At 42.2% G+C, this 23,727-nt stretch overlaps 1 protein-coding gene across 6 annotated transcripts in view; it reads right to left on the reverse strand.

Moving 5' to 3' along the window:
• The window catches only part of ATP11C (ATPase phospholipid transporting 11C), a 188,156-nt gene that overhangs the window by 93,588 nt on the left and 70,841 nt on the right, over positions 1–23,727 (reverse strand). For 5 of the 6 annotated variants that reach the window (XM_040323782.1, XM_040323783.1, XM_040323784.1 and 2 more), the window contains exons 3-7: positions 17,837–17,926; positions 12,642–12,722; positions 9,892–9,999; positions 5,108–5,236; positions 1,130–1,233 (exon numbers count right to left, since the gene is read on the reverse strand). In XM_040323782.1, the coding sequence (XP_040179716.1) occupies positions 1,130–1,233; positions 5,108–5,236; positions 9,892–9,999; positions 12,642–12,722; positions 17,837–17,926 (512 nt within the window). The remainder of the gene's footprint in view (positions 1–1,129; positions 1,234–5,107; positions 5,237–9,891; positions 10,000–12,641; positions 12,723–17,836; positions 17,927–23,727) is intronic. The other variant, XM_040323788.1, reaches the window with a different exon arrangement.

Consider the following 23,727-nt stretch of genomic DNA (forward strand, 5'->3'; position numbering starts at 1 on the left):
AGCCTCAGATTGTTGGCAAACTTCTAGGGGCAGCACTAGCAAAAGGTTTTGGTCAGTGTCCAATCATAGGTAGCTGCATATAACCCGTGGTCTATGAATACCAGCACTTTGTCCTGTATGATTAGAATAAAACAAAAAAACAACAACACAACACTTTGAACTTCAGCCTAAGCTTAATATAATTAATGATTCTAGGAAGGCCGGAGACCTCTTGTCATATAATTCTGAGAACAGCAGTAGCATGTGCTTGGAACTTAGGAACACTTGGTCTGCATTTTCCCAGGATCAGTTACAAAGTCATTAAGAAATTAACATATTTACCAAGCAGAGCAGTCAGATGTCAAAGATAAATGACAAGAACAAATCAGTCACTCGGCAGGTAGGTTACATCCTTTGGTAATGAAAAAAAAAAAACGAAATACTGCCTTTGCTGACAGGGCAAGCTCCAGTGTCATAATCCATGTCTGTCCATTACTGTCTTCGGAGTAACTAACTGAAGACCCGGAACAAGCACCGGCATATCAGGTGCTCTGATAGTTCATGTGCCACAAGCTTAAAAGACAAGTTCACCTTTTTTGTAGGTAAAAAGCCTGTAAAGCATTGCACCAGTATCCCGTACGGGTAAGCTGATACTCCCTGACAGGAAGACTCCGTGAACTACCACAGTGCTGTGGTAGTTCATTGAGAACTACAAGCCGACAGCCGCCAAGGATGTTGTGGCTTGGGATTCATTTAGACACACGGAGCTGTGTGTATGAATAACACGTCCATGTGGACGGAGCCCCACACAGTTTTCAAAAAGTGACAGCTAGTACAGGGAACAGGTTACATGTTCCACCGTAAAATTGGGTGGCACATGCAACATGTTCCCAAAGGTGAACTTCTTCTTTAATCTGGGTCCGAGAATAAAAATGGCAATCTGTACCTTTAATAAAAAAGAAAAAAAAAAAATTTATTATATATATATATATATATATATAAAACAAAGGCCAGCAATAGTAGCTTCCAGGCAGATATCCATCTTGACATGATCTCTGCAGGTTAAAAACTGTCATGTTTTGTGTGTGTGTGTGTGTGTGTGTGTGTGTGTGTGTGGTTGCTTGCTTTACCTGCCATGCCTCCTACTTACTTGTAAAGGTCAGGTTGAGGTTGTTCACATTCAATGGTGGCTGCGAGACCATCAACAGCTTCAACCGTGCACAAAGTGAATGTCTCACGGACAGCAGAATAGGTCTAAAATAAAAAGATAAGTAGTTAGAATGCAGATATAAAATTAAACTATTTGTAATGGCGATTTCAATAAGCCCTTTGACTTTAACATCTAATTTTAGAACCCCATTACCAGCAGCCTCATCATTCATGGAAACCCTGCTAAAATCTAACACTTAGCTTTCATTCTATTTATAGTGCAGTCTAGAGATCCAAATAGTCCATGCCAAGATTTTGTTTTCCAGTGTATCAACATTTTACAGCTTACAGTGAGCTTCAAAAAGTCCCAGCCGCTCAACAGAAGGGAGCCAGAAGCATTTCTTGGCTCATTCAAAGTTGTTTGTCAACTTGCCTACATCTAAAATGGTATTACTTAAAACTATGAATGTAAAGAAGAACTCCACCTTTTAGGCCATGTTGCACCCATATTCAGGGTGTAGCATGGTGCCAAGTGGACTCCCCCACCTCCAAAATGTAAAACAGTACAAGGATCTTCCTGCAACAGCTTTAACTTTTGAGTTTATGCCCAGGCTGCACAGCCACATAATTCATTCACAGAGATCTGCAAATGAATAAACTACAAGTCCGGTCTGTCCCCTCGGTAGGCAAACTTGTAGCTCTCAATGGAACACAAGCGAGGCAATTGCTGCACTCGTCCATGACACTTCCTCCAGCTCAGCAACTGAAAGCCCATACACTTAGAAAGAATGCTCATAGGTGAAACTTTAAGCCATATAGTAAATACAAAAATATTTAGTATTTTGTACACATAAAAAACATTGCACATAGAATTCCTAATGGCTATTCACATGTAATGCATATGCATATATTACAACGTAATGAATACACAGTGTTCCCACAATTATAGGTCACCAGTTGGATGAATACAAGATGGTGGGCACCCACCCATACACTGGTACAGACAGAGCTGGAGGAAGACTGATTTGATTGAAGGTGCAATGCCTTGCAGGCTCATTTGCATAAAAATAATAAATGCACATTTTTTTTCTACAAAAATATATGCATTTAAATATTTATTTATTTTTAAGAAAACGGTGGTCTTAGCTTTTAAGTAACTGGCACCAAAATGATAAAGGCCAGTCAGCAATAGAGTTACAAAAAAAAAAGGGCATGGCGCTCTGCTACAGAGCTAACAAATACTAAGGTTTGTGAAGCAGATCCAGTTCTTGTTCCTTTCTTATGCCCCATACACACATGCAGGGTTTCCAACGGGAAAAGTTCCCTTCGGAAATCCCAAGGGGAAAGCCGAGAACCTTTCCCCCTACACACAAGAGGTTTTCCCGACAGGGAAACTGCGATGGAGCTTTGGTCGGGAGTCCCAGCCATGTGTATGCTCCATTGTTCCAAAAATCACTGTGTCCCATCACTTTCTGTCCCATAATTTAAACAGGAAGTGAGTCCCTGAACTAGTGTCCCCATTGGAAGATTGTAGTACTGTTCTGGAGGCAACTCATAAGGGATTTTCTTTTATACCCCGTACACACGACCACATTTTCCGTCGTAAAAACCTTGGATGGTTTTTCCGACGGAATTCCGCTCAAGCATGGCTTGGCGGAAATTCCGACAGCAAAAGTCTAATGGAGCATACACACGGTCAGAATTTCCGTTTCAAAAGCTCACATCGGACTTTTGCTGGACAATGGTGTGTACGGGGAATTACTTTCACTTTCTATAATTGTAACAAGACAAACAGAGTGAATCTCCATAATGGGGGCACAGACAGCAATACAATCCTGACAGGGGCTCTAATCTCTCTCCACTCTATCCGAAATTTAAAAAAATAAAGTTTTGATTTTAGTTATAAGGCATGGTTCATACTATGCAGTTTGCTTTTGATCCGTTTGTGCAGTGTGCGTTTTGGACCTAAATTCATGCCTTTTTTTTTTATTTGTTTTGCTTTTTCTATGCTTTTTTATTTATTTTTTTGCCGTTTATTGAACCAAAAATGCAGTGGCTAAAAAAGCTTAGATGTGAACGTGTCCCCTAGGCAACCATGTTACATGGACTGTAGTGTGTTTCTGCAAAAAGCAAAAAATGCATAGGCGTGAACCAGCCCCAATTTAATACTGCTAACTATGATCAAACATGCGGATGAGGAATTTGGACTCTTCTCTAACTTTCCTGATCAGTATAATTGCTTTAAAATCAGTAATTCAAAGCAAAGAAGGCAGTGGCTGACCATAAAGGCCAGGTAACAAACATGCTCAGAAAGACATGAGCAACGGTAGCTTATGGAGCCACGACATGTTTACTTTAAATTGCAGCTTAAGGCTGTAGTAAACACAGCTTGGTGACTTGTACCTTCAGGTACAAGTTGTCAGTTATAGTAACGCAGTACAATTGTCAGGTAAAGTTACACAGTGCAGTATAGCAAACAAATGGCCTGGTTATGAAGAGGGGTAAACCTTCCTGAGGTCTGAACTTGCAGGGAAAAATTCCCCAGACTTTACCATTGCTTTAAAGTGATACTAAAAAGTCTTGGGTATTGTTTAGTTAAAAATACTACACAGAGCAGCCTAGGTCCTCCTCTTCTTGGCTCCCTCTTTTTGAGTGCCCCCACAGCAAACAGCTTGCTATGGGGGGCACCCAAACTGAGCCTAAATGCATCCATTCTAAAACCCCCTTTCTTGGCTGCCTTTTTGATTGACAGCAGCAGGAGCCAATGGCACTGCACTGCTGTCTCAGCCAATGAGGAGGGGAGTCCTTGGCAACCGAGACACTCGTGCAACATCTCTGGATCTAGATGGGCTCAGGTAAGTATTAGGGGGGCTGGCTGCACACAGAAGGCTTTTTATCTGAGAATGCATCAAGATAAAAAACCTATGCCTTCACAACCACTTTAAGGGTCAAATTGTTGAATAGTGAACAAACTGAGCTCTGCAGTTGATCAGGGTCTTTTTCCAAGGTAGCTTTCATGATAATCACAAAAGGTTGGTCATCAAAATTGGCTGTACAAGCTTCCGAGTGCCCCAGTGTAAGCAATGTTATATTAGTATTGAATTATCTTTGAGCAGTCAGATGACAGCCCACGCTTGAAAACGCTGATGCATTGTGACTCCTTTGTTTGTACATGGTTTGACTATGTATATGTTACTGTTCTACCTGGTCAGCCTTGCCAAGTACAGTGACAGAATTTCTGTAAAGAGAACGTGTTTTGAGAGTGCGCGAGACAGAGAGGGCGCGCGACACACAGGGAGGGCGCGCGACACACAGGGAGGGCGCGCGACACACAGGGAGAGAGCGCGCGACACACAGGGAGAGAGCGCGCGACACACAGGGAGAGAGCGCGCGACACACAGGGAGAGAGCGCGCGACACACAGGGAGAGAGCGCGCGAGATACAGGGAGAGAGCGCGCGAGACACAGGGAGAGAGCGCGCGAGACACAGGGAGAGAGCGCGCGAGACACAGGGAGAGAGCGCGCGAGACACAGGGAGAGAGCGCGCGAGACACAGGGAGAGAGCGCGCGAGACACAGGGAGAGAGCGCGCGAGACACAGGGAGAGAGCGCGCGACACACAGGGAGAGAGCGCGCGAGACACAGGGAGAGAGCGCGCGAGACACAGGGAGAGAGCGCGCGAGACACAGGGAGAGAGCGCGCGAGACACAGGGAGAGAGCGCGCGAGACAGAGAAGGGCGCGAGACAGAGAGCGGAAAGATAACAGAATTCCATCAGCAAGACATGGAGCTAAACATCAGAATTGTTTATTCATGATTTAAGACGTTTTTCATTTTGGCCTCCATTGAGACAAGTTTTAGATACCATTACTGGAAGTTGAACTAATAGAACAGTTGTTCCTGTGCCTATAACAATATGTTAATGATGCAAAAATGATTTGGCTTTGGATTATTATATGAGATATACAAAGAAAATGAATACCTTGAAGTTGGACTCTCCATCCAGACTGGCTGTAGTAACAGTACAGGTGCCATCAATGCAGCTGGAGGACAGCAAGATAAGATCACAGGGGAAAGTTTCATCGTCTCCCACTTCCACTATATCACCAACCTTTAAAAAAAAAGGAACATTCATAACTTGGCATTAGAGAAGATCAAAGGCTGGTGCACAGAATCCCTGACTAAAGTAGATTTACCTTCATCCAGTTAAAACTGATGTACAGAGAATTTGCTGGTGACGTTTGCGAGAACCGTGAGAGGGTGGCAAGTGACCAAGCACAACATCAACCCAACACTGACGCATTATCAGTACAGGGTGGATTAACCCTTTTAAGATTTACGCCAAACTCCAGGCACATATAAAATACACAATTTAATGCAGCTCTGTATTTAATACGATTTGAAAATGTATTTTAATTTTAAAATTGCAAACAATTCAAGAACCTGAACTTGGCTCAGCATCAGCCTCTTGCAAATTACTGTACTGGGGGAGGGAGAAGCAGTAGAAGGAGGTAACTGTTCTTGCAGTAAGAAGCATGCTGACAGGAGATGAGAGCAAAGTGAGAGAGACCAGTGCATCAATGTCCAGTGCCAGGGCGGGGGAGGGGCAAGACCCATAAGCCTTACTAAACTACAACAAGCAAAAAAGTTATCCTTCACCGTCAGACAGGGCTGTGTTGTATGGCTGAGCTGTTTAAATTTCAGGACTCATTTAACAAAAATACAAATACTACTCTATCTACAATATTGACATGTAAGTCAGTAATCCCTGGTTGACAGCTAAATAAGCTAGGCAGTGATCAGTCACTGGATGTTAGGACACTGGCATGTGCCAGCTCCCCGACAACCAGCTGAAAGTGGTCACATTGGAATATTACCACTACTAAATGTTTCATTCCACACGGCAGCTGAGGGTTCGCTTGGCCGATTACCCATTCGATCGGCTGTTTGCACAGGAAATCTCCATAGATGTACACATTGCAGAAGTCTCCATCATTATTTCCCATTAGTCAAATGTTCTTAGCCTATAGCGTTGGGCTGTTTTCTCAACTTTTGAATGGTAACTCTCATTACAGATTAGAAACAAGCATCTTTTGCTAGTATATGATAATCCAGAGGTCATATTATAGAGAAGACCCACAACGAAGAAGCAGCTATGGTCTGCTCACATTAGTTAATGAGGAAGAACAAACTACATGGTCACACTCTTAAAAGGGGTTGTAAAGGTTCGTTTTTAATTACCAAATAGGTTACTTTAAGCTATTGCATTGATGGTTTACTTACCTTTTCCATCGATTTCCCTTGTAAATGTTTTTTTTTTTCCTTTGTCTGAATTTCTCACTTCCTGTTGCTCCTCAGTAAGCTGTTCTGGCTGACTAACCCCCAGCCAGAACAGCTCGGATGATGGGGGGCAAGCTTACTGAGGAGAAACAGGAAGTGAGACATTCAGACAAAGAAAAAAAAAACTTTAAAAAGGGAAATCGAAGGAAAAAGGTAAGTGAACCAACAATGCACTAGCTTAAAGGAACCCATTTAGAAAATAAACTGACCTTTACAACTCCTTTAGGAATGCATCTTTCTGTGAAGGTTATAATATTCCTTTACAGAAAAAACAAAAAGAACCCCCTTGAGGGTGGGACTTTAAAAGTGAAACAAACTATTGGAGTATAGAAAAATAAGTATCAATTTATTAAGTATAAAGAAAAAGCCACAATAGTGTCATATAAGCAATAAAAAGCCACATATGAGTGGTATACAAATCCAGCTTATATACAGTAATAAACAAACATAAGACCACTCTTAGTCCAACCTTTTAGTTCCTTTTCTCCTAATATTCCTTTACAGAAACTACATAGCGAGGAATGCAAAGAAGTGGAAGAACACATACTGTACCTACCAATGAAAAACCAACTCATATCAGATACAGTTTTACAGTACAGCTAAAATATATAGGAGTTCTCTCTTTTTAAATAGATATACTCACTAAAGCACACACACACTTTCTAAAATGAGATTCCATGAGATTGTCAAATGATTATCTGCTGTACAAGATTCTTCTCATTCTGGGGAAGCTATGGGTGGGATGGAGTTTTCCTTATAATAGACTAGCAGTAAGTAAGTGATTTTAGAAAATGGGGTGGTCCGATGCAGAACAGTTATGTCGGGATGAATCACAGAAACATTACGATACTGGATGTGTCCCTCATATGCAGGGCCACCATTAGGGGGGTACAGACAGTACACCTATAATGGGCCCGGATGGCATCCCCCATTTTTTTGGGTCAGCACCCAAAGCCCCCCCGCTTCTCAATTTGCGGTGGCACCCCCTCACCGCTTCTCAACTTGCGGCACCCTGCCCCTTTCTCTGCTCCAGGGAGCCCATGCCTCAAGCTGTGTAAAATTCCTGATGGCGGCCCCGCTCATATGCATTACTTTGTACACTTCTTAAGCTGCAAACAGACATTCAGGATTCATGAAAGTCAGACACACCTATATGATTATACATCAAACTGCATTATTACTGCATAAGCATCCATGTTTATACAGTCTGAGACATCCCCAGCTCTTGGCTTAGCTTAACCACTTCAACACCAGGCACATACACCCCCTTCCTGCCCAAGCCAATTATTAGCTTTCAGCACTCTCGCACTTTGAATTATAATGTGCACACTGCACTAAAACAGAAGTGAGGAAATCTTCATTGTTCCCAGCTTCATTCATCACAGAGGAGATCGAGGAATGGATGTTCCTCCTCCTCTGTGCACAGCCGATCTGTCTGCTTGCAGTGGTTCTGGGATTTCCAGTGACACTAGAGAGCCTGGGAATGGCAGTGAGAGGTGGGTGGCATCCTTCCGAGTGCTGTAAAAGCACAGATTGTACAGTTGCTTGGATTACATTTACAGTAAAGCCAATAGGTGAATGAGATCATGTTCATGGTTGCAACTATGATTGTAATTAGGGCTGCGACTAACGATTATTTTCATAATTGATTAGTTGGTAGTAATCGATTAATCGGATAATAGCCTTTAACCACTTCCCGACAGCCGTACGACTATTGACGGCCGCAGGGTGGTTCTACTTCTCCGGGGCGCCATCAATTGACGTCCGCCCCTTTGCTCGTTCCCCGCGCTCCCGAGCGCGCAGCGAGGAACTGCTGTGCTGGCCGTGTCCCTTGGACACAGCCAATCACAGATCGCCGTGAACGGCCAATCGGAGTGGCCGTTTCCTAGGCGATCTGTGCGGCCAATGAGAGATGATCTCATATGTTTACATATGAGATCATTTCTCATTGCCGGCTCTCACAGACAGCGGTGCTGTCAGGGAGAGAGGAGACCGATCTGTGTCTCTTGTACATAGGGACACAGATCGGTCACCCCCCCAGTCACCCCCCTTCCCCCCACAGTTAGAACACTATATAGGGAATACATTTAACCCCTTCCTCACCCCCTAGTGTTAACCCCTTCCCTGCCAATCACATTTATACAGTAATTAGTGCATATTTATAGCACTGATTGCAGTATAAATGTGAATGGTGTCAAAAGTGTCCGATGTGTCCGCCATAATGTCCCAGTCGCAATAAAAAATCGCAGATCGCCGCCATTACTAGTAAAAAAATAATAATAAAAAAAAAATAATTCTGTCCCTTATTTTGTAGGCGCTATAACTTTTGCGCAAACCAGTCGCTTATTGCGATTTATTTTTATTTTTTTACTAAAAATATGTAGAATACGTATCGGCCTAGACTGAGGATAAAAAATAAATAAAAAAAAATTGCGCTATTTATTATAGCAACAAGTAAAAAAAAAATTTTTTTTTTTTCAAAATTGTCGCTCTATTTTTGTTTATAGCGCAAAAATTAAAAACCGCAGAGGTGATCAAATACCACCAAAAGAAAGCTCTATTTGTGGGAAAAAAGGACATAAATTTTGTTTGGCAGCCACATCGCACGACCGCGCAATTGTCTGTTAAAGCGACGCAGTGCCGAATTGCAAAAAGTCCTCTGGGCAGGAAGGGGGTTTAAGTGCCCAGTAAGGAAGTGGTTAAAAAAAAAAATTGTTGTTGGGCAGATTACAAAACACAAATTGCCGCAAAAACACATTACATGCTTTTCTGCAGCTTCTCCATTGACGTATATTGAACCAAAAAACAAAACAAAATGGCACCGTTTTGCGTTAAAAAGTCCTTGCCCTTTCCAAATACACAGCAGCGGGAAAAAAAAATCATGGATGTGAAAGTGTCCCATAGGAAAACATGTAAATGAACTGTAGTGTGTTTCTGCAAAAAGCACCAAAAAACAGAGGTGTGACCCCAGCCTGAGATGTTTAGTAACATAATGGGGTTAAAAAAACAAAAATAAGTACAAAAAGAGCAAATAATCGCTACTGTAAGGGGTTAATTTTTTTTTTTTTTTACTGTGGGACAGTGAAAGTAATATTTACAGTAGCCATTTGCTTTTTTTTATAAAGGGCTAATTTTTTTTTTTTTTTAATCCCATTATGTTACTGGCCGATTAATCGATTATGAAAATTGTAATCGATTAATTTCATAATCGATAAGTTGTTTCGGGCCCAATTGTAATATAACCGTTTCCTTCCGAGGCCATTGATATATGGCCTCTGGGCCGATAGAGGTTAAGGAACAGCGATCCTATAGGAAAATGCAAACCGACTTGTCGACCTGGGGAAGGTTAAGCAAAGCACAGTACACACTGCAACTAAACTCTGCAAAACTGAAAGAATTAGTGAGAAGTTTACATTAACCATTTACCTTAATTTTTTCGCTCTCTTTCTTGACACGCTTACAGTTCTCAATAATGTACACTGTGCTCTTATTAACCTCATTGTCAGCTCGATGTCTTAACCAATCTTCATAGCCCTGTCAGAAAATTAAAGATGTAATAAATTGATCAAGAGCTTCATCTTGACTCCTATTTTTAATCCAAAGTATGTATAGCAACAACATTTGCATATATTTCACTGAACGGCACATAAAACCTTTACACATCTATGTGCTTACGGGAATGTATATTATTGCTTGTTTTCAGATAGGCTTACGCAAGGTTTATGCACATCAGTGTTTATTTTTTATACCAGTTTATATTGCTGTATTAAAAAATAAAACAAAGAAATAACACATACAATAACACACAATACATGTTTGTTCCTTCTATTTCAATAAAACAGTTTAATACATGAAAGTGACACAAAACGCAGCAGGGGCGATATTTTAACCAAACCTTTTAGAGCACTGCTCAAAGATGTAAATCTAGCCTGTGATTCACACTGCTAGCACTAGATACCGCTAGCAGGTGCCGGTATCCTCAGAAGCTGATCTCGGCTTGCTTTAAGGCATCATAGTGAAAAGGAACGGGACACTGCATACAGAGGACAGCCGCAATCGATGAATGAATGGGAAGCCGCTTCAGCCAGTCTCCTTCCAGACCACGGCCCTCTGATGCATTTCTCCCCACCCACAGGACTTAATTGTACAGGTGGGAGTGCAACACAGCTGTCAGTGTTCTATGTATCGTGAGCAGCCATTGATAAACTGAACTATTTTTTATTTTTTTTTATATTATTGGGGATTGTATGTAAAGGCATGTATAATTATACATTTATATATACGAATGTTAAAGTTTGTTGTATGTTTGAAGTGTTGTAAAATTGAAAAATGTTAAATAAAAAAATTAAAAGTGAAAAAATAAACTGAACTTAATTGTACAAAATGAACAGCTGGGCAAAAAATGAAACATAGGAATAAAGGAAACACTGAAGGCATTGTCTGCTTGTCCAATATTTCCTCAAACGGAGGCACATGTGTAATGTAAATATGGACATACGAATTGACAATGTTAGATGTATCCCAACATCTGAAGCGCTAAAAAATGGTTTGCGCATGAAAAAAAAAATCCATCTGAACATTAAATAAAAGCGTTTTCCAAAACAAAATATTTTTCCAAGCGTTTCTCTTTTTTTATTTATAAAATTAGGCCCTGGTGATGGGGCGAAACACGTCAGATGCTTCTCATGCATTCATCTATCAATGCGGCTGTCCTGTGTGTGCGGTGTCCCATTTGCAACGAGGCACCATATTTTGTTGGTTTGGATTCTTCAATGAGGTGGACTGCAATTGAGAATTTCTCTCATGCTGGCCCACTGGCTGAAGAGAAAAAAAAAACAACAACAACGAATACATTCCTCCATTCACACAAGCAAGGTGGCTAAAGGAATCCTTGTATTCTAACAGCAGGACTCTCCTTTTAAACAATCCCATTCGACAAAAGTCGATCTAACAATGGACTACTGTCAAACTGGAACAGCTACACGTGGTTAAAACAGGGACCAGGCAAATTTTGATCCATCCATGACCTGCTTTGTTTCCTACTCCAATGTTGGTGATCACCGAGGCTGCAATTAAGGAGAAAGCTGTCCAACAGGGACACAAAGATCTAGAATATTATATATATATATATATATACACACACACACACATATATATATATATATATATATATATATATATATATATATATATATATATATATATATATATATAACTATATATATATATATATACATACATACATACACACACACATATACACACACACACATATATATATACACATACACACACACACACACACACACACACACACACACACACACACACACACACACACACACACACACACACACACACACACACACACACACATTTCCCCTTTAATAGTAGAAGAAAAGGTTAAATGGCTCCAATTTTTTATTGTCATTTTTTCATTGCACTTATTAACTGTGGCAATTTCTAGTACTTTCATCCCAAAATGTTTTAGGCATTAGGTGTTGGATTTACTTTCTGGAGTTTTACAGGGATGTTGTTTCAACTAAGAAAATTGTCACCACTGCGGTCACAGAGATGAAAAAAAAAAAAAAAAAAAAAAAGAAAAGACACAGATGGGAAAGTGTATTGAAGTAGAAAAAGAAGCTAGTTGATCCAGTCTTAATTGTTTCAAAAGAAGAACTCGAGCCAAGCAGCTAAAAACATAGCACTGAAATATTTATATGTGAACTCTTTTACCTCCCACAATGTAATTCTGTCTGGTCACTGCTTTGATTGAACCCACCCAATTATCCCCGAGGGTGATGTCACATTGCAGATTTCTTCCTAAGCAGCAACTGCTACAAAGCCCAGTAACTGAAACTATATTATTACGGTTTATGTCTAAAACCTGTTCTTACTCATCCATACGCACTACCTACCTCTACAGATCAAGAAGTTACTAATACACCACATTGGCTACTGCTTGCAATCAAAGTCATATCAAATATTATGCAATTATAAACACACAAAAAATATATATATATTTCAGCAGCTGCAGAAAGAGACCCAGAGATTGTAAAAGCTGCTCATTTGAATCCCAATTTTCTATTTGAACATTATTGGTGAAGAAAGTTCCCCAGGATTCCCAGCATGCTGCAAAACAATCAAGATGAGACAAGAATCAGTAAGCTCATTACCTGTTTAATAGCGGTTACTGTGATAACAAAAAAAAGAGGAAGGCCACTTGTTACTGGGCTTGTTGGTGTATCAACAATTGCCTAAGAAGAAAAGCACAAAAAGGTCAATAAAGAAATTACAAAACAACACTGAATAAAGAGACACTACAGGTGACTAAATTTCAGAGAAGATAAAATAATATGCAACAACATTGTAAATATGTATTAGTTTTGTATTAAAACATATACAAAATACAGCAATATCTGAAAGTAATGTTCCTATTGTTCATATGAGCACAAAGCCTGTGTGATTAAAGCTCATCACACCCATTCCCATCTATCCCTACAATATCATAAAGGTGTAGCAGCAACTATGCAGTGCAAAGGCCTGCTGACAGGATACAAACTGAATAGCTAGTTTAGATGGGTCTTCCGGTTAAGTTTTGATATGGGCTTGTTCATGCAGACACGGAAGTTCATACATTGTAAAAAAAGTTTTTTTTGTTACTCACCATACAATCCATTAATGAACACAACCTCCCTTCATTCTTGACCATAAGGATTATATAGCGCCACCTACAGGAGTATGACACCAATCATAAAAACAACATCACTGCCTACCGGCAGTCCTAGTTGATATAAACCCCCTCTCTGCTATAGGCAGGCCAGTTAGTCAGAAAGCAGTACAAGAATAAAAAAAAAAAAAAAAAAGAAGAAGAAGGAGGGGTGGGTGCCGTGTCTGTCAATTAACCCAGAGAAAGGTTTTTACAGTTAGCAACAGAAAATCCCATTATCTTTTAAATTCTTTGATTAATCCAGCTTCTCTTCATTGCTGGCAACATGGATGTTCCAAAACAGTGAACAGGCAACCACCCAAAAAAAAAAAAAAAAAAAAACCTCCTGCAGGGGAAACAAGGATCATCAAAACTGCAAAACCTTGCGGCCAAAACAAGCATCCGAAGATGCGAAAACATCAACCTGATAAAAGGTTTGAACAGAAGACCAAGTAATCACCTCACAAACTTGACACAGATGGCTATGCCCGATGTCGGAATGCCCAAGAGGCACTAATCGCCCTGGTAGAGGATGCCATATTGGGGAAGGAAAATGAAAATCCAACCTCCAGAAAGAAGCTATACATAGGTACATAGAAACTGCATGGACCATGCCCAAGGAGTGCAGCACAACGGACGTGGACACAGAGCAGGTAGGACAATGTCCTTATTCAGATTAATATAAGATAAGATACCACCCTTAAAAGAAAAGAAGAAGGACGTAAACGGAGAATCACCTTATCCTTGTGCAAGACCACATAAGGAGACATACAAGACAAGACCACTCACTCAGACATGTAGCACGCGGAAGTGATCTCAATCAAAAAAGGTACCTTCTGAGAGTGTAAGCAAAGGGATTTCTACAATATCCTCAAAAGGAGGCTTCTGAAGGACCAGGTTCAAGTCCCGCAGTGGCTACGGAAAATGCACAGGGGGTGCCACATGTCAAACCGCTTAGATTAAAATATACAAATCAAGCAGTGCGCGACCATGGGACATTTGAAAGAGACCGCAAGGGTAGAGACTTGACCCTTTATGGTACTCAAGGCAAGCTTGTACTCAACATCCTATTGGAGAAAGGTCAAAATCCAAATCACCGAGAAGGAACATGGATAGACACCCGTAGCCTCACACCACAAGACAAAACCCTTCAAAAGTACACTGATAAATCTTTTGATAGTTAGACTTTGACAACTTTAAAATGGTAGTGATCACCAAGCCAGACAACTTGCGGTCTCTCAAGCCTCATACACACGACCAGTTTTCCCGGCAGGAAAACTGCCAGGAGAGCTTTTGGCCAGGAATCCCGGCCGTGTGTATGCTCCCTGGCAGTTTTCCCAACAGGAAAACTGCCGGGAAAAAAAATAGAGAACCTGCTACCTCCATTTTCCCATCGGGATTCCCGGCAGAGTGTTTCCTGCTGAGAAAAACAAACAGTCATCTGTATGCTTGCATGAAGGGGAGATAAACCGTGCATGCTTGATAACAATTTGACGCATTTGCTGTAGCATAGAGCGCAATTTAGCTGGCTCATCGTAGTCTTTGACGCCACCGCGTTTTTGCCATTCAAAAGAATGGGGGTCTTTTGTGTGGCCGTGTGTATACATGGCTTTTCAAGCCAAGCTTGGCAGGAATCCCGTTGGGAAAACTGGCGGTTTTTAAACAGACGGGATTCCTGGCCGTTTGTACAGGGCTTCAGAGCCAGTCTGTCCAAGTCAGAGCAGTATCCAGATGGTCTAGGGCAGAGCGAACGAACGGGCCTCAAGACCGAAGAGCTACCTGAAAAAGGCAGTCACCAGGGAATCTCCTCGACCAGCAGTACCACTTCGGCGTACCATGGTCAACAAGGCCAAACTGGAGCCGCTAAAATGGCCAAAATCTCTTCAGCCTCTAACCTTAGCAGTAGCCGAAGGAAAAGTCTGAGAAGAGGAAACAGAAATGAAGATGACAGAGCTTCAGTTGCTTCCAAGGGATTCCTCGCTCTTTCCACAAACCTCAACACATTTCTGTTGAGGCAAGATGCCAGAAGAACCACATCCGGGGTGCCCCAGAGCAGACAAATCTGACAAAACACATCTGGGTGCAGCGTCTGATGATAGTCTGCAGCCAGTTTTCTATGTCTGGAATGCACATGGTGGAAAGAGCCCACATGTGAAGCTGTCCATCAAAGAAAGCCTTTAGTGCCCCCACTGCACTCCTAGTACTGTATTGGTGGTTGGCATAGGCGACTGCCGTGGCATTTTTTGACTGGATCTTGATTGAGTGCCTCATAAGAATCTCTGTTCACCATACAGCATTTTGACAGGACAGATTCCACTCAGAACAGGCCTCACTATGGTTGACCAAAGATGTTAAGTGCATGTGCTCAGCATGATATCAAGAGATTGCCTTTGGGAAATAGAAGTATGAGTGCTGCCAGCATTTCTGCAGAGGTTGAAGTGGTGGGGGAACAGCCTGTCAGTGCTCAGACCATACAACGCACACTGCATTAAATTGGTCTGCATGACTGTCATCCCAGAAGGAAGCCTCTTCTAAAGATGATGCACAGTTTGCTGAAGACAAGCAGACTAAGGACAAGGATTACTGGAACCATGTCCTGTGGGCTGAAGAGACCAAGATAGACGTATTTGGTTCAGATGGTATCAAGCGTGTGTATTCCAACACAACGACCCCAAACACACCTTCAAGACGACCACTGCCTTGCTAAAGAATCTGATGGTAAAGGTGATGAACTAGCCAAGCATGTCTCCACACCTAAACCCTATTAGGCATCTGTGGGGCATCCTCAAACAGAAGGTGGAAGAGCGCAAGGTCTCCAACATCCACCAGCTCCGTGATGACATCATGGAGGAGTGGAAGAGGTCTCCAGTGGCAAACTGTGAAGCTCTGGTGAACTCCATGCCCAAGAGGGTTATAAGGCAGTGCGGGAAAATAATGGTGGCCACACAAAATATATTGACCCTTTGAGCACAATTTGGACATTTTCACTTAGGGTTTACTCACTTTTGTTGCCAGCGGTTTAGACATTAATGGTTGTCTGTTGAATTATTTTGAGGTGACAGAAAATGTACACGGTTATACAAGCTGTACACTCACTACATTACATTGTAGCAAAGTGTAATTTCAGTGTTGTCACATGACAAAGGGGTGTACTCCCTTTTGTGAGATACTGTATTCCCACATCAGATGCTGCAAGGTTCAAAAGACAAATTGAGGCCACGTCAATATACCCACAGTCAGAGGCGGCTCTTCAATTAGGCAAAGTGGGCGGTCACCTAAGGTCTCGCTCTCGCGGCCGCCTAACTTGCCCAATGCATTGCCCCAGTTTTGAGGAACGGTAGACCTTAACACTGCTGTGCTCAGGCAGCGTTAAGAGCCCTGACTCAGGAGCGACAACCAGTGAATATTGGTGACACCAACCCCTTGTGAAGTGAATGACCCAGCATGCCCTCAGTCAATGACGTCACAAAGGGGCAGGTCCACCAGGTGACATCACCGGGTGGCCCCTAGCCCCTTAGTTATTAAAGCGCAGGATCTGGGGGCCGCCTTGTTAAAGGGGGCTTCCAGATTTCAATAAACCCCCTGCCCGCAGACCCCCACAACCACCGGCCAGGGTTGTGGGGAAGAGGCTCTTGTCCTTGAATTATTTTTCCGAGAGTGGGGCCCCATGCCAAGTTTTGCCTAAGGCCTCACAAAGCCTAGAAACAAGATTTCAAAAGTTTTAACTTCTGAGCAGAATATATAAGGACCGTTGTCCTTGGATAACCGATGAAGCTGACTGATGGTCCGTCACGCCTACACACCATAGGTTACATAACTGATCGTGTCAGAACGCGGTGACGTAAAACACAACGACATGCCGAAAAAACGAAGTTCAATGCTTCCAAGCATGCGTCGACTTGATTCTGAGCATGCATGGATTTTTAACCGATGGTCGTGCCTACTAACGATCGGTTTTGACCTATCGGTTAGGAATCCATAGGTTGGCTTTTTTTTAACCTATGGTTAAATAACCTATGGGGCCCACACACGATCGGTTTTGACCGATGAAAACGGTCCATCAGACCAGTGTCCTCTGGTTAACCCATCGTGTGTACGAGGCCTTAGAACTCGTTTACACTATGTGCAGAACAGATCAACGCTGTCTCAACACAAGCACAAGAAGAAAAAAAAAAAGAAAAAAAAATGTGTGCCTTCTATGCCCTGTTCACACCACAATGCTGTGTTGAGATGGGTTCCTTCCATGGCGGACAAAATACAGGCATACTGCATTTTTTTTTTCACACCGTACTTCACGTCAGCGCGTCTCACTGCTGTAGTGCATAGAGACAAATGAAGTCTAATTTTATAAAACTAGATTTACATCTGTGAAGGGGTGCGTGGGATCCCAAAACACTGAATGCGGTTTCCCGCAACTGAAAAAGCAAGGTGCAAAATTAATGGGCTGCTGCGCCAGTGCAAACGCAGCTCTCAGAGCCGCATAGATTTGAAACTAGCCTAATGCAACCAACGTTAACAATGCACGACTTCCTTTACCACTCTTACGCAATGGGCACCGGTCTGCATGTAAAAATGGCCTATTTTAGCATACAGGTTGGTGTGAACAAGTCCTAAATCATGTTGTCCATTTAAACACATAAAGATCAACAAAAGAATACTTACCTGTACTAAGAAGATTATAAGAAAATAAAAGTTTGCAATTCTTCTGAACTGTTCAAACAGGTTTTTTGGAATGAAGTTCCACACAGTGTACTGCAAGAGAAAAACAAGACTTACAATGACTTTCTAAACATAGAATTATGGCCTCCAATTAAAAAAAATATATATATATATATGTAGAGTAGCCCATAATTATTAGTTGTTGTAGTCCCACAAATATCTGTTCCTACCAGTGAAATCCACCTAATGTAGCTTATGTTGACAGTGGGGCAACAATGCTGCATTGCTCCTGAATGCAGAGCAGAGTCGCCTACTTGCACTCAGTGCTGTGGAGTCGGAGTTGAGGAGTCGGAGGAGATTTTGGGTACCTGGAGTCGGAGTCGGAAAACAATGCACCGACTCCGACTCCTACTAAATTTAGATTGGAATTAAAAAAGCAAGTTTAAATGTCCCAATTCACAAAAAGTTATAATTAATGACTTCTCTACTGTAGGAATAAAGACCAATGCATGCAGTGCCTCACGTAACTGCAAAACGAACACGTTAAGTGACCGTGAAGAAGCATGCTTTTCATGTGCTTCACTATATGGCACGCAACGCACAATTAGGAGCGGCAATACTTATACTTTCCATAGTGTTGTGTTCTGTTGTTACAGGGAACACAGCGCCCATGGGTAACCTAGCCTCTCACTGAGAATACATTTTTCGCATTTGCATGAAAATGCGAAAAAGCATATACGCGAAAATACATAAAAAAAAAAGTAGATGCTCAAAACAGGAGTATCAAGGCCCTAAATAATATTTCTAAATCTGGAATTATACGGAGACTACATTTTTTTATGCCTATTATGACTAAAGTTCATTTGCAAAGCTTAAATTCCTACAGTACACACACTTTGTCAGTCTCACTGAAAACCTTGATCTATAGAGAATAATAATAATAATAATAATAATAATAATAATAATAATAATAATAATAATAAAAGGAATGATCTCCATGACATTCTTGTAAACTGGGCCAAAACACTAGGGCCCGGATTCACAAAGCACTTACGCCGACATATCTCGAGATACGCCGCGTAAGTGCACATATGCGCCGTCGTATCTATGCGCCTGACTCTGAAAGCAAGATACGCCTGAAAATAGGCTTCATACGACCAACGTAAATTTCCTACGCCGTCGTATCGTGGGCGCATATTTACGCTGGCTGCAAGGGGCGCTCTCATTGATTTACAATTCGAATATGCAAATGAGTGAGATACGCCGATTCACGTACGTAGTTGCGCCCGGCGCATAATATACGCGGTTTGCGTAAGGCTTACGTCCGGCGTATAGTTATTCCCCATCTATGAGGCGCAACTTAAGCAAAGGTATGGACCAGGGAACTGCCGTCGTAGTTTACGTAGTAGTACGTGAATAGGGCTGGGTGTAGGTTACGTTCACATCGTAGGCAGTGATCTGTCGTATCTTAGGGAGTATTTCCGACGTGATTCTGCGCATGCGCACTGGGTTGCGTCCACGGGACACGCCTCATTAGCATGGCTCACGCCCACTGCCACTTACGACGAGTTACGCCGAGGGAACCCAGCGTAGATTAGGGAGCAAGTGCTTTGTGAATACTGTGCTCGCCGCTCTGCGCTACGTCGGCGTAGCGTATATTCGATACGCCGGCATACCTATGCGCCAAGGTATGTGAATCCGGGCCAAAATGTCCAGGCAAAATCTACAGTGGCAAGAAAAAGAATGTGAACCCCTTGGAATTAACCGATTTTATGTAGTAATTTGCCATATTAAAGAACATGTGATCCAATACTCATCCTATAAATATTATAAAGTCACAAAAATAGACAAAACACAATGGGCCAGATTCACAGAAAAAGTATGCCGGAGTATGGCTTCGGATCTTAGGATGCAATACTTCGGCGCCCGCTGGGTGGAGTTTGCGTCGTTTTCCGCGTCGGATATGCAAATTAGCTGTTTACGGCGATCCACGGAGGTACGCGCGTTCGTCGCATTCTCTTACATCGTCGCTAGTCGGCTTTTCCCTTCGCAAAGTTACGGCTGCTATTTAGGTGGTGTAAAAATAGACAGCCCATGTTAAAGAATGGCCGTCGTTCCCGCGTCGAATTTAAAAAAAAAATTTTTGCGCAAGTCGTCCGGGAATACGAAAGGACGTAACGCACGTCGCCGTTCAAAACATTACGTCGGCGGCGACGTCATTTTGTGCAAAGCACGGCAGGAAATTTCAAAACGGAGCATGCGCAGTACGTTCGGCGCGGGAACGCGACTAATTTAAATGGTACACGCCCCATTTGAATTAGGCGGGCTTGCGCCGGACGGCTTTACGCTACGCCGCCGCAAGTTTACAGGCAAGTGCTTTGTGAATCAAGCACTTATGCTGAAAACTTGAGGTGGTGTAATGTAAATGTGATATGTTACGCCGCCAGATTTCTACATGAATCTGGCCCAATGTGCTTAAAGTGGAGGTTCACCCTTTAAAAAAAATTCTGACATCACACGACAGAATGCCGGTGTTTTTTTTTTTTTTTTTCCCCAGCACATACCTTGTTATCACGATTTTCACCTCACGGCAATCCCAAGCACTGCCTGTGATTGACAGGCATCCGAACGGCGCATACTGCGCGTCACAGGTTGCCGACAGAACCCGAATGTCGGTGCGCAGGCGCCGTATAGAGCCGCACCGACGTTCGGGTTTTTTGCTTGGGAACGCCCACTCCCGCGGGATTGCCGTGAGGTGAAAATCGCACATAACGAGGTATGTGCTGAGAAAAAAAAAAACACCGGCATTCTGTCGGTAGGATGGCTCGACTCTGTGTGATGTCAGAAATTTTTTTGAGGGTGAACCTCCACTTTAAGCTGATGACACACAAACAGTTCTAATTTCTAATGGCCTCACTGAACATCCCCAGTAAACAATCACAGCGCCGAAAAAAAAAAAAGTAAGTGAACCCCTAGAGTTAATAGCAGGTTGAAGCTCCTTTGGCAGCAAGGACTTCAAGCAAGTGCTTTCTGTAGCTCTGGATCGAACCTGCACAACATTCAAGAGACATTTTTGACCATTCCTCTTTACAAAACTGCTTCAGCTCAGACACATTTGTAGGATGTCGGGTGTGGATGGCTCTCAAGGTCATTCCACAGAATCTCTATGGGAATAATGTCTGGACTGTGACCGAGCCATTCCAAACAGGCACATTTTCAAGCCTTTAACTCTTAAGCCATTTTTCATGTCATGGAAAAAAAACAATGTTTTTCTCGACGCGATTCTTGTCAAGCCTGCCTTGCATACACATGATCGTGGGGAAAAAAATGCTCTAGCAAAGCGCGGTGTCGTACAACATGTACGACGGCACTATAAAGGGGAAGTTCCATTCGAATGGCGCCACCCTTTGGGCTGATTATGCAACGTTTTTTCCCCCCGTCCTTAAAGCGTACACACGACCGTTTTTCACGATGAGAAAAACAAATGCGAAAAAATAGAGCATGTTCTAAATTTTTAATGCCCATTTTTCTCGTCGATAAAAATGCTCTGGAGCCCACACACGACCGTTTTTAACAACCAAATTTAAAAAATTACATTTTTCTCGTCATGAAAAACGGTCGTGTGTACGCGGCATTACTCGTGGGTTCTTCTTTACCTCATTGAGGATTCTGCGTTTGAGCTTTAGGAGTCATCTTGGCTGGGCGTCCACTTCTAAGACAAGCCACTTCTAAACTGTCTCTGTTTATAAACAATTTGTCTAACTTTTGACTGATGGATTGCTTTATATCCTTTTCTAGCCTTGTGCAACCTTTTACTACCTTTGATCATATGTCTTCAGAGAGCTAATTTTAGTTTTTTTTACACGGTTCACATCAGCAGATGCTTCTTATGAACAGCCATCTTAACCACTTGCTGACCACTGCACGCCGATATGTCGTCAGAATGGCAGCGGTAGGCAAATGGACATACCGGTACGTCCCCTTTAAGAAGCTGATGTGCGCCAGCAGCCCGGAATCGTGTCAGAGGCAGAACGAGGGGATGCCTGTGTAAACAAGGCATCTCCCTGTTCTGCCTAGTGACAGGTAGAGTTGCACGATTCTGGCCAAAATGAGAATCACGATTTTTTTGCTTAGAATGAAGCTCACGATTCTCGCGGCGTAAAATCTTTTACATTTATATAAAAAAAAAAAAAAAAAAAAAAAAAAAAATGGGCTAACTTTACTGGTTATTTTTTTCACGATAAAAAAAAATAAAAAAAAAATGGCAGATCACCACCATAACTAGTAAAAATAAATAAAAATGCCATAAACTATCCCCTATTTTGTAGACACTATAACTTTTGCGCAAACCAATTAATATACGCTTATTGCGATTTATTTTACCAAAAATATGTAGAAGAAAACATATCGGCCTAAACTAAGGGAAAAAAAAAATGTATATATTTTTTGGGGATATTTATTAAAGCAAAAAAATATTGCTCTATTTTTTCAGAATTATCGTTCTTTTTTTTGTTTATAGCGGAAAAAAAAAAAAAAAGCGCTCTATTTGTGAAAGAAAAAAAAGGACGTCACTTTTGTTTGGGTGCAACGTCGCACGACTGCGCAATTGTCTGTTAAAACGACGCAATGCCGAACCGCAAAAAATGGCCCTATCATTGGGCAGCCAAATCCTCCGGGGGACAGAAGTGGTTAAAACTTTTGAGTGTCTTTTAGTCGCTTCCAGAACAGGAGACTTTCCAGTGGCCAATCAAACAATCACCTCTGTGGGAGGGAGGGGTTTGCCTGAGAAATGTATGTTTTCTTCCTGTATTGTTGCTTCTGTTAAGACAGTGATCCGACTTCTGAGGCGACTTCCATTGAAATCAATGTGTACAAGTTGCCTACAAGTCGCCTAGAAGTCGGATTGAAGTAGGAACCTTTTCTGAAGTCAGAGCGACTGCAGTAGTGTTTTAAGACGGCTCCCATTCACTTACATTGATTTTCTCATGCAGCGCGACTTGAAGTCAGATACAAAGTCGTCCCTGTGTGAATGGGCTCTGAAATAAAAGGGTTCACTTACTTTTTCCTCAAACACTGTGAATGTTTTCTGGGTGTGTTTAATAAAGACATGAGAAATTAGAATGGCTTGTGTGTTATCAACTTAAACACATTTAGCCAGATTCAGGTAGAGATACAACGGCGTATCAGTAGATGCGCCGTCGTAACTCCGAATTTGCGCCGTTGTATATTTAAGTGTATTCTCAAATTGATACGCTTAAATGATGCCAAGATACGACCGCCGGGGCCGTCGTATCTTAGCTGTCTATTTACGCTGGCCGCTAGGGGCGTGTACGCCGATTTACGCCTAGAATGCGTAAATCAGCAAGATACGCCTATTCACAAACGTACGCTCGCCCGTCGCAGTAAAGATACGCCGTTCACGTAAGGCGTTTTCAGGCGTAAAGATAAACCACCAAAAAGATGGCGCAGCCAATGTTAAGTATGGACGTCGGAACCGCGTCAAATTTTTAAATTTTTACATTGTTTGCGTAAGTCGTCCGTGAATGGGGCTGGCCGTAATTTACGTACACGTTGAAAGCAATGAGTCTTTGCAGCGTAATTTGGAGCATGCGCACTGGGTTACGTCCACAGACAGCGCATGCGCCGTTAGTTCAAAACGTCATTTACGTGGGGTCATGCTTAATTTACATAAAACATGCCCACTTCTTCCACATTTGAATTAGGCGTGCTTACGCCGGCACATTTACACTACGCCGCAACTTAGGACGCAAGTTGTTTGTGAATACTGTACTTGCCTCTCTAACTTACGGCGGCGTAGCGTATATGAGATACGCTACGCCTGCTTAAAGTTAGGCACGTCTACGTGAATCTGGCTAATTGTTTTTTGTCCATTA

Source organism: Rana temporaria, chromosome 9, assembly GCF_905171775.1.
Source record: "Rana temporaria chromosome 9, aRanTem1.1, whole genome shotgun sequence".
In the NCBI taxonomy this organism is placed as follows: Eukaryota; Metazoa; Chordata; class Amphibia; order Anura; family Ranidae; genus Rana; species Rana temporaria.